General features: G+C 39.0%; 1 protein-coding gene across 1 annotated transcript in view; it reads left to right on the top strand.

The window, feature by feature from the left end:
• Positions 1 to 17,702, top strand: part of grid1a (glutamate receptor, ionotropic, delta 1a) — a 214,515-nt gene that overhangs the window by 134,357 nt on the left and 62,456 nt on the right. The window contains exon 4 of the mRNA XM_070841114.1: positions 8,659 to 8,864. Within this exon, the coding sequence (XP_070697215.1) occupies positions 8,659 to 8,864 (206 nt within the window). The remainder of the gene's footprint in view (positions 1 to 8,658; positions 8,865 to 17,702) is intronic.

Raw genomic sequence — 17,702 nt, 5'->3', positions numbered from 1 at the left:
AAACCTAAAGATTTGTAAAGCAGTTGACAACCATGTAAGAAAAAGGGTTACGTTTGTGGAACCAGTTTATTTCTGGCATTTTTGCTTTAAAAAATATTATTATTAATTTCAATTAATTTTCCATCAACTAATTGACTAATCGTTTCAGCTCAAATGTCATACAATAAAATTGAAAGTACTGAGCTGCTTGTACACCATACTGTATGTGACTCAAGGCAATTGCTATAAGCAAATCAACAAACATCAGCATAACAAAAAACACAGTTTTCACAAACCTCAAGCTCTCCTGTCAAGTCTGATAACATTTAGTGGCATGGGAATAGTTTTTGTGCAATAGGAAAAAGCAGTGAGTCAAAAGCAATACGTTTATTTATATCATTGCAATATATTGGATGACAGATGCATTGGGTAATTTATCAAGTATGTGGTTTTATCACGTTAGTGTATATATGCAACATGTCAAAATAACGTATCACTCATTGGTTGAGGCCTTGAAACTCAGCCAGGGAGACATTATTCAACCATTAAATAGCAGCTACAGTAATATTTTGACTGTACAATCTTTTTTTCTCCTTCTGCCATAATCAAATTTGCTGATTGACTGTGACAGGACACTTTGCTGATCTGTGATAACCAGAGCATTCAGTCTGTGTATCTCCATCAAGTGTAATGTATAATATAACTGTATATAGACGGATTGGAGTTTGTGATTTTTCTCACAGATTGGAAAGATCTCCTTCTATTATTTTTTTTTATCTGATATTCAAAAACTGCTGGAAAAGACATTTCATTTACAAATTCAATAGAAGCATGACTGCTATACCAAGGCCATCTTTGTCAAAACATGTAAAGTAGGAGTGCACTTTGTGTGATGGATATCTAGATGTGGTCTCATAAGGCTGGGTTTTGCTGGACCACTGGGTCATCAATTTTCTGATGGTGCATTAGTCTATAAAAGCAGATGTTAGACATGATAGAGCACCTGCTTACATGTAGCTCCAGGCATTATACTGTGGCACTATGCACCAAGAATTGTCCAAAACCTCATTATCTAAATCATACTTATCAGCACAGTTATTACCAAAATCTATCACTTATCTTAAATCTTATCTTGTTTTTGGACACTTGGAGCAACACCAGGCTTTGCAGGAGGAGAGCACAGGGTGAGTTTTGTGTTTTTATTACAGCTTAAACAGCTGGCTTCCCTGACCTCAGGGGCAAAGTGTAGCTAAGTGTAATGAAGTGTGTCAGGGAAGCTGATTCATTTCAGTCTCCACCAATGCATCAGCTGTATAAAAGGCATATGATGTAAACAACTTCAAAGCCTTCACCTCCTCTGGTACCATTTGTCATTGTACATTCTCAACACATAATTTGATTGTCTGTTGTGAGCAAGCGTGTTCCATAATTTCTTTGACAGAAACCCAGAAATAACCAGTCTTCTGCTATTGTAGCTCCATAATAAGCAGGACGACAGGACGGCATTCTTGTGTAGTTTTGCCTTTTGAGCCTTCGGGCAAATTACAGAAAAAAATGATATGATAATCCTATAACAGCCCGTTGCTAACCAAACCTTCACACCTTCTAAGATTCAGCTTTTTCTTTTTTGTGTTTTTCAACCGTTTGGCTTCCTTCAAACAACCCTACTCTTGCAGATTTCAGCCATGCTCTCTGACACTGCTGAAGGGTAGCCTAATGCCTCAGCTTTTTATTTGAAAAGGACAAAACAGACCCAGTACACGTCAAGACCACAAAAGTTCATCTCTCCCACTAACAAACAAACTTGACGGCAAAGCAAGAGTTTGCCATCAAGTTGGTTTGACCATGAGGCCCCCAGTGCATTGTGGGCACACTTCTCAAACTTTTCATACAAAAGGGTCTGTTTGCTGTTGTCTTTCAGCTGCATTTAAATGACATTGGGTGAATCTGCAGTTGTGGGTTGAGTTCCTGTGGTGAGTAGAAAGATGAGGTTTTATTCCATTCATTTTACATTTAACCATGGCCAGACACATCAAACACAACACAAGTTCATTCTCTTACAGTTTAGATAGACACTGTTCATCTGAATGGCTTCAAAATGAATAAGTCAGTCATGCTATGCTTGTTTTAAATCTTGCACAACGTGCCTTTCTATCTCGCCTACACCTGCTCAAACAGTAAGCCACCTGAAAAGACAGGTTTTGATTATTTTAAGTATGAAAATTGATTCAAACTTGTTACATTCATCCCTAAACCAGTAAGATTGTGTTTTTACAAAATTGCATGCTCTGATCTAGTTCTGCTAACAGAAATGATTTGAAATGATGGCTCAGGGGATGGTAATGGGTCGGTTTAGTAGAGTCATTAATTGTTCTCGGTAGATGAATCCTAATGACCCTTCTGATGCTCAGACTCTAGCGTCTATAGACTACCATGAAATTTGGTTCAGACTTTCATGTTTCCCAGGATGAGTGGTAGCAGCTTTAGTTTGGTAATCATATCATATACCACAGTAATTACACCAAAATTTTAATTTGCTCAGTACTTTGGTTTATGACCAAATGTGTGCCTAACTATTGACATTCTCATCAGCCTTCAACTGTACTTTACTCTTTACTGCACACTGTAAACATTTTACAAGCTTAACATCAGCATGTTAGCATTGTCATTGTGAGCATGTTAGCATGCTGACTTTAGCATTTAGCTCAAAGCTCTGCTGTGCCCAAGTACAGTCTCGCAAAGCTGCTAGCACAGCTGTAGACTCTATGTATCTGCAATATGTTATCTGCATGCCTTTGTAAATGCCCTTTAAGATGTGCTTACCCACTACTTCCTGTATGTAAAAGGAAGCCAGCTATTGATTCTGTGTGGGAGGGTGGATAGTGGGTGGACTATCTGCAAGCAAAAGCTTCAGTAAAATTGCCATGTCATTTTATCATAACAAGAAGAGCATAAAAGGAGACTGAGGCACGATTATAGGAAATCTTAAAGAGGGGTCGATTTTCTTGAACATCAGTAGGCTCCTTGGCAAGTCTGTCTGAGCTAACATGCACTTAGTAATGACTGTGGAGCAACTACATCTGTCTCTGCCCTCCCTGTGGTGACTGGCCCTCTGTTACAGAGGAGAGAATTAGGCTGGGATTAGGTGTGAGATTGATTAAACTGCTTTTCCCCTCCCAAGTAGGAGGTGGTTCCCAATGTAGAAAGTGAATTTATAACACAGGCAGGGTCTGAATGTAGACAAACACATAGGATAACTCCAGCAGAGTTTGTAGGAAGTCTGTAATGTGTAATGTGAGGGTTGGGATTAGTGACAGATCTGAGAAAATGAAGCAACTAATACTTTTCTTATGTGTTACTTAATGCTACATTTGGGCCATAAGGTGTGTAAAACTGCCAACTAGCTTGTAGTTTCATGAGGCATGAGCATACAGGTGACCTTCAATTAATTGGCCTTCCATAAGAATAGAGAGAAGGAGAAGATCAAAGAAAGAAAAATATAGAAGGGAAGGTCTGTATAGGAAAAGAAACTGTCCTGTAAAGACAAATGTTGAGAATATATTTGGTAGTTTATGAACTACATGCGTACCAGTTAGGGAATAATTTTGCACCTGAGAGTCATCTCTGTTATATTTCATATATGGAAAGGAACCATTGAGGAAAATGTTAATTACTGTGATAGTAGGAAATCATACGAAGTAGGAAATCTACAGATATGGTACATAGATATTGCTCCATTAGTTTCCTCACTACCAAATGTTGATCACCAGTTGGAAATGATGAAATAAATCCTGCATGGCCACACAGAAGGCACTTAACCTTTTAGTGAAGGGTAAAATAATTGGTAAGACCTAATTTGCACAATTCTGTGTTGATGTGCTCAACATTCAGGTGACAAAAAGTAGAAGTTCAGCAACATGTCCAATGGCCAATTTCCTGAATCTCAACAGAACAGAACACTAAACCTAAGATAATTTAAAAAAGCCTTACTTGAAATTTAGCCATACAATCTTGTGGAGGGCTGATTCTGAATTTACAGGGCTGTTACTGTTTTTATTGATTCCTCATGCTTTCCAATTTTTAATAACGTATTGCTATCATTCCAATTGTTGAATCGTTTTACAACTGTCTCCTTTCAACCACACAGCATTATATCATCCCCAAAGCATGTCAGCCAAACCTAAGTAGGACAGTTCATTTTATTCTCTTCCTGGACTAAAACCGGCATGGCAATCACCTGACAGTCTTTTAGAACATTCACCAGACCTGGACTGGGATTATGATTCAGTCCAGGACTCTAACTCCAGCCCACCCGCTCTGCACATTCAGACCAGATTGCTTATATTGGAACCATTTGGTTGATAGTGCCTCAGTGCTTCAGTTTTTATAGTCTATAACCAACAATAGAAAACACAGTGGAATATATTCATGCCAACCAGGGAACCACTGTTTCTAGATGATTGGACCAGAGTTGAATTACGTTAATAGATGTAGACCTCCCATGTCCAGACAATGCATGCAGTTTTGAGGCTCAGAAGTGACCATTTAAATTTTATCAGGCTCAGCAGAAACTCTAGGGTTAACCCTAACCCTGACTATTGAAAGATTGTGCTAATACAAACATTACAAGTGTCCGTTGTGAACATACAACATATCTCACATAATTTTTACATGAAGTCAGTCCAGGCAGTTATGACATTTTCCTCAGCTTGTCTATGTGTAACTTGCATGCCATAAACTAGAATTTGTTTTGCTTTATTCCACACAGACGTTGTAGTTTGCATTATATTGCAGAATTTGTTCAGCATTTGGCAATATTTCCATTAAAAGCAGATTTTCTTCATCTGCTCCCTCTGAGCCTCACTTTTCTCATTTTTTTTTTACTGGCCACATTTTTTTCCCTCAATTGTGTGTATAATACACATGAGATCCCACCATAAGGTAAAAGCAGGGAGACTGTAGGTACAGGTCTGACTAAATGTAGCTACCTTTTGTTGGTTTTTAGTTTGAATCCTCAGTTTCATTTTGAATATTAACTCTGCCCTGACTGTTGGGGTCAGTCATTTGGTCTTGCCAGTTTGGCCTTGCCTGGGGGCCATTCAATCAGTGTTGTGACAGACTGCTGTTCACACACTGCTGTGCTGTTTGGCATGGTGAAAAAATGTAATCAGTTTTTTTCTTCACCTCATGTTTTTCTTCTGCAAGATGAGTTTTTGTCTCCACAGCCCAGCACACAAGACATAATCCTTGATCATGGATAAGAAGGTCCTCTGTGCGGTATTGCAACATATCTTTTTTTCGATATTCTTATTGATTCAATGGGTCATTTGCTCTCTTTTATCCTATAGATCCCTAAAGTGCTGCTACATAACTTCATCATAACATCACTTTTGTGTTGGGCTGATTATTTGTGTTTTTCCATTCAAAATGTGTGGTTTGTAGGCAAAACATTAAATACAACATACATTTCATTTTTATAAACATAGTTTGCAGCACAAATCTGCCAGTTAATTGTTAATTGTTTTACTTTCTTACTCTGGTGCATAATCAGCAGCTAATTTGTCTTTTTCCGGCATTTTTCTTGTTACTTTTGTTAAGGGAGGCATTTTCTAAAGTTTGCTTGTCATCAAGAGGTGCTCATTTGGCGTTAATTGTAATGATCACTGTCTTGCAGCAAAAAACAAACTTCAAACTTGTAAAAACTGGTGAAACTGATTTACTTCAGCATAAATTTTGTTTAAAAGGTGGGTTTTGCACTGAACTCCTGTTTGGAAGGTGTTTTAAGACAAATCATCAAATTTGCTGCTGTACGGATATGATGTACAGACGTCATGCCAAAATATAATTTGTACCTGTATTGTATTTACCTTAAAATACAGTATTAACAGAGTACAGATCTGCAGTTAGTAAAAAGAGAGTGGATTGAAACTGAAGCAGTAATTTCTCACTCTATGCTTTCTCTCTGTGTTGCTGTAATTGCTCTTGTCGCAAAGCACAACACAGCGCCTGATACATTTCAGATTTGCAAAAATATCTATATTGCATATAATTAACTCATGTTATTGTTGCAAGAATAACAGTAATTGCTTTAACAGACTCATCTCAGTTTTGAATAAACACTGGCTGGTAGCATAGCCATTTCTCAGGCTTTTCCACTGGATTGCAACGCAGCTTGACAGCTCAGTGAAAACCTCTGAGCCCTTTGATCATGATATGCTCATTTCTGCATTTCCCCAATCCAACAGGGAGTCCCGTTTTAGTTACAAGTCCAGTAAGATAGAGCTGAAAAGGATATAAGGGGGTACATCTCAGTCTCCCTCAATCTGTCTTTCCTGTCATGAAAAAACAGTTACATACTAATAAGCTAAAGATAGGTAAGGGACAGGGAGAAATCAAGAGTTCTATGCCAGTTGACATTTGTCACAGTGACAGAGCCAGTTGCTGATACAAAAGGGGTATAAAAGGGTTAAGGGTTGATATCTAAAACTTTCAGAAGCAGATTTGTGTTCAGCAATGAAGCTTGGGTAAACATGTCCAGAAATCAGACCTTTAATTCCACGTTAATCCTCTTTTCTGCAGCCCTGTCCATGGCTGACACGGTTGCCCCGTGGAAAAGCCTGCTACCGGTTTGGAACGCTGGCTTTGAAGTCCGATGTTTCTATCAGGGTCCTAGAGTAGTTATCGCATGGTAGCTTTGCCTCGGCTCTTCATGGGATTAAAAACTCTGTTTGTTTGTTACAGTATGCGTCTTCTATTTCCCACATGGGTTTTCACCCAACAGCAGCACATCAGTATGTTACCACTGACTAGTGTTTTTGTCTATTTTTGATCAGTTACCTCAGTCTCTTTTTGTATTGATCCAATCTGAACTGCATTGTTCTTCAAGGAACTGGTAATCCTCCACAAGAGATTTTTGTTACACTGAAGGTCTGTGTTGTTTTAACGCCTGTGCAGGTACACATTAAGTTGTCATACACATCATGATGTAAATAATCCAAAATGTTTTCCACACCCGACACTCCATACCAGTTAGCAGAGTTGACAAGTAGCTTTTATGATGAGTAATAAATGTTTTACTCCTTCACTTGTTAATTTGTGTGTGTGTGTCAGTAATTTGTTTGCTCATTGAGTCATCACAAATTGACAGAGGGTTTATCCTTTTATACCTTGTGGGGGTCAGCACTGGCTCACAGTGAAAAACAGAATAAATATGAAATCAGATGCTATGTTTAGTCTATAGTCAATATCACCATATGTCACTGCAGCGAATGTTGTATATAGAAAATATTGTAGCCAGAATTAATTGCAATGGGCCAGTTGTGGAACAGGAGGGAACGAACCATGAATTACTTTCAAATTGCGTTTGTGCTCTAACAAAAGGAGAGATTACTCAGAGGTTCTACTTTTGCTCATTGTTTCCAAAGTAACACCACCAAGGATAAGCATGTCAATTTAAAGACAAAGAAAGCAAAGGGGTTTGTGTGTGATTGGAAGGAAAAGAGTTTTCAAAGAATGCCGCAGTGAGAGTTTGGTGATGCTTCAAAATGATGAATGATTTAATTTCATGTTTTGTTCTGCCCTTTGAACATTTTTGTTCTGTGAGTATTTATGTTGCCCTACAAAATAAATTGCAATACAACATTGGCAGGAAAGCATTGCATGTAATTCTTTATGAATTTCTCATATGGTACTTAGTCATATTACTGTCACGTAGCCCCAAGATGTAGACTGAAAAACGGGGCCAATGTACCAATATGTTGCTTCACTGCTCAGACCAGGTCAGGGGCTTTCTTAGTAGCCTAATTTCCAGTTTTTGCCCCCAGCATCTAAAAGCTATTGGCCATATCATCTCAAACAACCACACTCCCCTACAGTATGACACTGTAGGCTTGTGTGTGCATGTGTATGTGTATGTAGTGTATGTATGTTGGAGACAGTTTGTCTTTCAATGCGTCTGTATATCATCTGTTCTCAGTGTTACAGCACTTGATGACTCATCAAACCTCCTGAGATGCAACAGGGGGAAATCCGCACATACACAGACATACACACACACACACACACACACACACACACACACATATACACATGGGCACACAAACCATATCAATTGTGGATGCAGAAAGAGGTCTGGCCCTAGCGATTTTGCCAAACCTGTCTGACAATGCGGCATGACTTGGCACATGCTGGGCTGCTGCTCCCCTTGTGACTGCTGGGACTGGTGTGCTTATTGTGAGTCCTCTGCTGCACATCACCTTTGATTTGTGTGCACAGTGCAGGCTTCTTTTAAGTGGTCTCCTGTATGGTGAGGATGTGCGTACACACACACACACAAAGACAGACACACACACACACTCCAATCTCTGGGGACAGCAACACCTGCCTGCAGTTTCATATCCTGTAAACCCCAGGAAAGAGAGAGACAGGAGTGCTTGTTGTGTTTTGTCACGCTTTAGATCAGGAGCAAAAGCGAAAACTGTCTTGAAGCCCTTGGAATGTAGCCTGAAAATGTACAGTGCATGTGCAGGTGTTGAAAGAACAGGTTGTTTTTCCACTATTCCGATTAAATGCTTGGGAAATAGGTACTGTACTAACATAGCACAGCAAGTTTTATTCTTTCTCTGTCTGTTTGCATTCGTGTCCCCCCATCACCCATTCTCTGTCATTCTCTGTCCTCAGATATTCGAGGTTTGCAAACCTTTATGGACCAGTCATCTCGGCTGGGTCTGGATGTTTCCTTGCAGAGGGTGGACCGCAACGTTAGCCGTGTCTTTAATGACCTCTTCAACACGATGCGCACTGAGGAGCTCAACCGGTACCGGGACACTCTACGGCGGGCCGTGTTGCTCATGAGCCCTCGAGGTGCACAGGTGTTCATCCACCAGGTAGGCAACATTGCTGAGACTTTTCTCCATCAAGGGATCAGCAACACGAGCAGAGAGACGGTCAAAGAACCAGACAGAAAACAAGCATTTATTCAATAAAGATGATGACCCATGAATGGAATCACACTTGCTTGGCACTCCTTATCTGAAAGCTGATCGACATTTCATTGCCTCAACTGCCTCAAATTGTCTCGTTCTCATTGGGAAGTTGCCACTAAGGCGACACCAGTGACCCCTCTCTTGTTAGAACTGATGAAACAAGATGTGACTGCTTGTCTGCACCCATGTGGGGTTCTGACAAAACCCAGAGCAGATGGCAGAGATCAGACTGAGATGTGTTTTGTCTTCAATACTGAGCTGACTAGAGGAAAACCACATTTCAGGTGCCAATGTTTTGCATCAAAAGTTCCAAATATATCTTTGGACAGCAGAAGCAGTATTTCAACAGTAAAACATCCATTCAGCCTTCATTGTGCAGCCAGTGAAGAGAGGTTTGTTTACTGTGAAGATCATATAACCCCAGGCAAAGTTCAAACAAAGTCAAAGTCAACTGCGTGTAGCCACAGAGAATTTGCATCTTTCTTGGCTCATACTATCCTATCTTGGTAGCTGTTGGTAACCTCTCCTCTACTTATCTTCACTTTAGAGCACGTCTTTCATCTCACCTAACTAAGTTCAAAGTTCATTTGCTTATCTGCCCTCTCCCCAAAAGAGTTCATAAGAGATGAATTGCTATTTCCACATCCAACCTAAATACCAGTAAAATAAACATAATTTGGATAGGTTTTATATACGAAATAGCACATTTCTCTATGTTCTCCTCTTGTGGGGCAGCCAGAAGTGGAGGATTGTCCTTAATTATCTACGGAGGTTTTACCCATGATAACCACTTGATCAAACCATGCTAAAAAATGATGCACTGTAGTGCTTTGGCATGATTGAACAACAGACTCGTGTGGCATTGGCAGTGTTGGAGACAGTGAAAAATATGGCAACATAAAAGCAAGCTGAGCAGCTTGTTCTGCCCAGCAAACGCGTCATAGTGACACTTAATCTTCTGCTCATCTGGCAAGGACAGTGAAACACTGATAAAACAGACAGAACGGTTTTCCAACTCAACTACACGGTTGTTAAAATGTGGTTGTAGATAAAAAGTTACACTCTCAACTCATCAGTAACAAAGCTCTTTACTATGTATTTTCCATGTGGTAATATCTACTATTTTTATTTATGTACATTGGTAAACTAAAAGGCAAATTCATAGATTACATCAAATCCATTCATGATGCTTGGTTGGTCAGCTTTCTATGCATCATATAAGCAACATCCTTGCAACTAAACTCCTGTCAAAGCAAAATGTTGTTATAATAGGTCGAGACTAAAGAGTCGGGGGACACAGTAGGTTGAATCAATTCAAAAGTAAGATCTACACATTTCATATGATTTGAATGACCAGAAGGAGCCTGGATTTATACAGAAAATACGAAAACTAACATATATATTGTAGAAGGCAATGCGGAAAATTTAAAGATTGGGTCTCTTGTGATATGTGAAATGTGTTGATGTTCATTTAGAGTTACTACATTTTAGCATTTGTCTTCAAAACACGCTTATAAATTACAGCTTATTAATAAGATGTTGCAAGAAAAATTTTTCTATCAAACCCAATGTTTCATTTTTGGATTGTTTTAATGTTTTTTCTCTAGTTCCAAGGACACTGACAAGGTGTTTTCACTCAATGGAGAACTTTTTCACATTTAGTGTAATGTCACTTGTCTTGAAAGAAAGACTAAACTTAAGCTCTGAGTTATGACGTTTCTGTAGGCCACTGTAAGTATCCTTATCCGTCTTACTTGAAGTTGAATATGAGTTGGTGCTAGAGTATAGACAGAAGGAACTAAAAAAGTCTTGATGTATTGAAATGCTTTACAAAAGAAATATAAGAATATATGTTCAGATTTCATCTTTTTGTTGCATTTGGAGCTCACTTGAATTTAAAGATCACTGGAAGATATGAGGGAATCCTATGAGACATGACGATACTGTGTCACATGGTTTACACTGCGATCATTCCATCTTGAATCTTAAAGAAATATATGACATACATACACAGTGCAGTCAACGTGATTGATTCCGTCTCAAAAAAGATCTCAGCATGTATTTCTATTGTGTACAAACACCATAGTAAAAAGCCTAACTAAATGCTCCAATCTTAATCTAAACGTTAAGCACTTGTAGGCAAATAAACCAGTGCACAGGTTGTTTATACACCAAGCCTTTCAAGTCATTTTCATTAATGACATACTGCTTTGATCTTTCCTCTACTCCAGTGAATGGTGTTTCAGTTACACATACACACACACACAAAGTGCTGTAGACATCTTTTCTTCTCATAACGTTGCATTTAATCTCGCAAATTATATTCTTTATTATTCCTTATACAATTAACATGAGGCATGTTGAGGACTAAGAAATAAGCACAGCTTCACTTTCAGCACAGCTCCCAAATGCCCCTGTGAATATGTTAATATATTAAAAGTGGTGGAGATTTGTAATTCATCAAAGCTTCGTTAATACCCTGGTAACTGTTGTCACGGAGTGTACCCACTCCCCACCAGAGATACTGGGGGAGAAAATGTAAATATGCTAATATCTGAATGGAGAATGATGATGCCTTGGAGAGTTAAGTACTCATGAACTGTTTTTTACAGGAGAGAAAAAAGTAAAGTTGCCATGGTGACTAGAAGTCGACAGAATGCCAAATCAGAAATTGGGCACAGAAGACAAATCTGTCTTGATGGTAATTCTAAATGTTAAAAAATTTTGTTAATTAGGGGGATTAATGGTATTAGTGGCCTCTACTTTGCAAGGCATGACAAAATGCATAATTGAAATGTTAAGTATTGTTATTGAAAGTATGTGACGTTGATCAGCTGTAGCACGGTAGCAGTGCTGTTTGCCACAGAGACGTGCTCTGTTTCCTGCTTTTCTAAATGTGTCATCTGTGTGTTTCAAAGTGCGTTCAGCTTGATTATTTTCTCTTCCTCTCTTCTGCTCTGCTCCACCTTACACTTATTCATATTCTAAACCAACTTACATGGATGGATTACTGAACAGCACAACAAAGGGACACAAAACAGCCACAAACAGATGCAAAACAACCACATAGAGACCATGAAGTGACCCAAACCGACTATAGAGGTGCAAACAACTACTGTACAAAGAGTCGCAAAGTGACCGTAAAGAGATACGAAACGACAACATAGAGTCAAAGTGACCACCAAGATACGCAAAATAACTACGAAGAGATGCAACATGATTATAAAGAGACATAAAACAACTACAAAGAGATGCAAAGTGACTACAAAGACACACTAAAAGGAGACATGGAATGACTACAAAAGACACGTCTATATCTCTTCCATCAGACTATCTTGCTCTTTTTTTTAGGGGTTTTGGCACTTTTTACTTGTCTGTGCCCAGAGGCCCATTCTCTCATAATCTGTCTATGGCCACTTGTTCTTCTTCAAGGTCAGACGGTGCTGAGGAAAAAGAGGCCCAATAATCACTGGGCAGATGAAAGAAAGGACTAATGAAGATCATATTCATAACTTTAATTTCAAGTTTTTTATTAACCCAACATTTAAGGACATACAGTAAGTGCATTAGCAAAGGTTATCCTAATTCACATATTTTATTCTGATCCGCTGATGCTCTGCTTCCATGAGTAAGATATTCTGTTCCAAGTCACATCTACAGTCTACTCTCAGGCTACAGTCAGATGCATATGTAATTGACAGTGTCTGCGGTTTTATGCTGAAATTCTGAGCTCCTGTTTTCTAGCGTCCAGACAGTTGCCATTTCGTCTCTCGTTCATTTTTGCCATGAGAGGATGTAGCATCCTCTGTCAGCTTCAGTGCCGCCACGTTCCTGACACCAAGCTACTCTCTGTCCCTTCCATGATAGGGGAGCTCCACTTGAGTCACGCAAGCCTTTTAGAGGGCCATAAAGTGGAATTTTAAGCTTTCAACTGTCCCATTTCTATGTCCTTGGGTTGTATTAGTGAGCATTTGCTAAATCACTTGCATAAAGCGATGCGCATTTAGGTACGAAAACTTGACACGTTTTATGAGTTACCAAAGTCACTGTCCAATTAATTGTCAATGCTGCGGCTCCAAGCTATATATCTTGAAGACACCCAAATTAGATTTTTGGCTCTCTGAGTTCTGGCTTTGAGAGATAGCCATTCATTTTCACCCACATTGATTAAAATGCCTTAAGCAATTGAAATACCTGTGCTGAATGTGAATTCTGAAAACGAAAAGTATGCCTTAATAGTTAGACTAATACACATACTCGTGCAGTGTGTATATATATATATATATATATATATATATATATATATATATATATATATATATATATATATATATATATATATATATGCCGTGTGTATGTACTGTTAGACTAACTGTCAAGGTGTACTATTCATTTATATTTGGAGTGTATTATTTTTAGGAAGTGAGCAGGCAAGCTTCTCTGGGTTGCAGCTATGTATTTTTGTCTATCAGTTTCTGTTATGTAACAGAAATTAAATGTTTCTTCATTTTTGTGTTCTGTTGCATTTGTTCTCTCTGTGCTCATGGGACAGTGGCCTGCTAAAGATGTTGATGTGTGAGGGGAAACAGAATGGGTTGTGTCAGTTGGCGTGCCAGCTCTGCAGGCCAGTTGAAAGATGGAGCAGAGAAACTGGGTGAGGTCTGCCTACACCAACCTACAAGAGTGACAAGCACCCAAACCAGCTGCCAGGGAATGTGGAAGGGAGAAAGAGATGCTGCACAGGGTGGCAGGAGGGTAAAGACAGCAAGACAGTAATAGAGAGAGAAAGAGAGCACAAATAGGAGTAATACAAAGGCAGAGAGCGAAATAAAGGATGGGGACATGGATGTAGGGAGGAAAGGTCAAAGATGAGAAAGAAATGGGGAGCTAGAAGGGGCTCCTCCAACATAATAAAGCACCTCTGTATGAAACAGCAATGGGTGAAATCTAATGGAAGAGGTGGCAGTGAAGAGAGACAAAAGACCGGTGTGCTGAGAGACTGGAACTTGGTATGGTATCTGACACACTGTACTCATTCAGGAAGGGAAGATTTTAAACCCAGCAGAAAGAGATGGCTTTTGTTTTAAGAGATAATTACGGAGTGTTTTCATCTGTACCCTGTGAAAGCGTAAATGCAACCAAAGTTGCACTTCTAATGGGGAAAAGATGAAAATTTGTTCACAAGCTTATCATACATTTCTCCCACTGTGGGAGTGAAAATGAACTCATATGGACGGAGGTAGTTTGTTTTTCTAAAAAATCAGCAAAGACTAGATTGTTTTTTTCACTCCTTTTAAAACTTCAATGGAAAATTTGCCTCTAAAAGTCACTGCAAGATCATCTGATGATGTTTTAGAATACTGATATTGCACATAATCATCATAATCTTAATATGGAAAGGCCACTCATGTTTTTCTGATCAAAAATCTATTGTCATTATTATCAGAGTATATCATATAATACTATTTGGATAATGTTTATCTTCAAATCCATTAAATAATGGACCTTGTCAGTCACCAGTCTGTCTTAGTGCAGAATGCCCTGCTTATTTTTGAGTTACATTTGTGCAGGTATAAAAGATTGTCAGAAGTGTTGACTCAACTGTGGCAAGATATACTGTTATACACTACCTCTTATTCTGTGAGAATGAATATCACTATTTAACGACATTACGGATTCAGATTGAAATGCAGATATCCTAAACCTGCCTCTACGTATATGATAAAAATGGGACTTTATATTGGGTTTTCTATCCTGAATAAAAGCAGTGTTTAAAGTAAATATCCCCAGTAGTGTCACCAGGCCCCCATGTGAGCAAAAGGATTCAAGACACAGATGACCCTGATCTGCTAAACTGTTGTTAGTGGATTACTGCAGTTTCCTGATGTCCTCTTTTAAGTTGTAGCTTAAGTATTTTGTTTTTTCCACAGTCTGCCACACTGTACCATCTCTGCCAACTGAAATGTTTTGTCCAACATCCAAATATTTATTTCAAGTGGAGGGAGGAAATATAAATGTCATCACTAAGCAACTATACTAGAGCCATTTTTGTACACGTTCAAGGTCAGTGTTGCTATTCAGCAGAACTGTGGCATGAAACCTACTTTAATTAACTTGTTTTGTCCCAGAATATCTTCAGCAAGAGTTCAACAAATGGTGTTTGCTTGGTGTTTGCTTTTCAAATGTTCTACTGAGTGACAAAAAAATTCACACCCACGCGAAATGAAACAGTGACTTTGTTTGCCATCTTTTCTGGACAAGAATAAATATATAGGATGGCTTTCATATCATGTCTGCGTGCCCGTTTGACTGCATGGCAGACATGGTGTTGGTAACAGATTCACTTGTCAAGACTTGAGACCATGAATCGCTGATTAAAAATGGACCCTTGTGACACTTGAGTTTGAGATGTAATAAACACATTTGCCCTTGCTAGGAATTGTGTTTTGATGCCAAGGACTCCTCCGTCTTATTGTCGCAAATGCTTGTGGACGGTGATTTAAAAGTGGCAGGAGTTGACATGCTATTATGGGGTGCTTTGGAAAAAGACAGTGATGATTGGTTTTCTTGCTTGGGGAATTCAGTGCCGTCGACATGACAGCTTGTGGGCACAACAAAGACACTGACACACACACAAACACCCACGCACAGAAATACAGACATACACTTACTAGCATGCAAGTCCCACACACACACACACACACACACACACACCACTTCCCCCACATCTTTCTGACATGAAAGCTGTAGATGCCTCTTGACAGTAAGCTCTCACTTTGTAGCATTTCTGTGTCCTTCACGATTGTTTTGTCAAAGTTGGAGTGTCACAGGTTGAGCAGACCATGTGAAAAAATTACTATATGAAGACCGTGTCCATTTAACGTGGAAGTGACAGGGTGGATATACCATTTTTAAATGTTGCAATAATAGACTGCAGACTTCCAAAAGGCAGCAGAATTTGAGTAAAAAAGCATTTGCCACAACACCCTGGTAGGTCACCTGGTAGACCACCAAGACACAGACTTCCTAGACTTCCTTGTCTTTCTCTTTCTCTTTTTCTGTCTCTGTCGGAAAATGCCAAAAAAAATCCCCAAAAATGATTTGCTCAGTCTGTATCTGCCATGTTTTCAATTCAAATGTTCATTCATTCTTTTTATTTGCAGCGCTGTAAGTTGTTATCAAACTTGTAGAGAAGATGAAGAAACAAATGACCACCTACAGCACGTCTCAGCAGTAACTAATATTCCCTGTCTATATTTTCTTCATTTGAAAGTATTTCTTTTTAGGTTTGCAGTTGAAACACAACTCAGTTAGATATGATAGATCTCTCTTTTTTTTTTTTTTTCTCCAAAACATTCCTGCATGGAGCACAGTTGTGTCTTGGCACCTGGACTTCCCCTCTCCCTCAGACGGAATAAAGCTGGCCATGACCTGGAAGTGTTTACCCAGCATGACTCATTAACTTGATACAGAGAGCATGGTGTTGGTGCAGGGGAGCGTAGTGCTGGCACAAACAACATCCTTTGCATTCATGCACACACAGAAGGATGCCCAAACACACCTTCGCTGCGTTGCCCCTCATTCCTTCCCCAGATCCATCACTGCCAGTTCTGTCTACACCCCCTCCCTTAGTGCTAATGAGTGAGGCCAAGTATAATTACAAAGCTCCAGAAGTAGTTTTCAGCCTTTTTTTTCTCTTTTTTTTTTTAAGCCACAGAAAAAACACATGCAGCCATCCAGAAAATTCAATTAGACTGGACCAGAATATAAATTAATTCCCTGGTGTGCTATTGGTTGAGTGGCATCATTTGGAATCAGAGGCTGGGAAGTTTATGGAGGTGACAAACAAAGCAACACATTAGGGATGGCCGGTACTTAGCAAGGGGAGTGCAGGTAAAGTTTTAAATAGGACACGGTATAGAATATACAGTATCAAGATTATCTGTACCGTACAAACAGACAGCGGGTGGAGTCTGGGGATTTAATCATGTTTACTGATTGCATTATTCTTTAGACAAATATCCTCCTAAATTGATGGGAGATGTCCTTATTTATAATTCAAACATACTTTAGAGTCACTTATACTGCAGCTCAAACAGGATTGTTGCCCAGTGATGACCAAATGTAAAATCTAGGGCCAAAGGGTGTAGGGTTTCTAAAAAATACTGCATTTGAGCAATTATTTAGAAATAACAGCATTATTGTTGTGTAAAATTCTCACCTGATTAATTTTTTATGTATTTGCTGTTTCTTTATTAGCGGTTGCAAGAAATTCTAAATGCAATCCGTGTGTGTGTGTGTAAAAAAAAAAACCTGCTTGTGTTAAAGGTACACTCTTTAAAGCCACACTTTTGCTCAAATACTCCAAAATACCCCCAACATTTCCATAATAGTCATCATAATAGCTTAAAATCTTCTCTGCTATTGGCCGAGTGGTATTACCATAAAGCACAGACAAACTGTAGACAACAGTTTGTGCAAAATAGAAACTCAACTGTGAACTGTGTTGATTCTTTAAAACTCAGCTGTCAACTATGACCTTGGAGGGAGCTGGGCATTTATTGGTGCTATTTGATGCTAAAATATAAAACGCTTTACTTTAAATTGGTTACTCCAGCAATTAAGAATTGCAATTCCATAAAGTTGGAGGATGTGCAAGAAACAGATTATGAAAATAAGAGAAGAATCTGTGCAGCAGAGAGGCCAAGATATCTTGACCCTTTAAGCCCCTAGAGTGGT

Source organism: Pempheris klunzingeri, chromosome 12 (assembly GCF_042242105.1).
Source record: "Pempheris klunzingeri isolate RE-2024b chromosome 12, fPemKlu1.hap1, whole genome shotgun sequence".
NCBI classification, from domain to species: domain Eukaryota; kingdom Metazoa; phylum Chordata; class Actinopteri; order Acropomatiformes; family Pempheridae; genus Pempheris; species Pempheris klunzingeri.
Note: the sequence above shows the minus strand (reverse complement) of the source record. Positions and strands in the feature narration are given on the sequence as shown.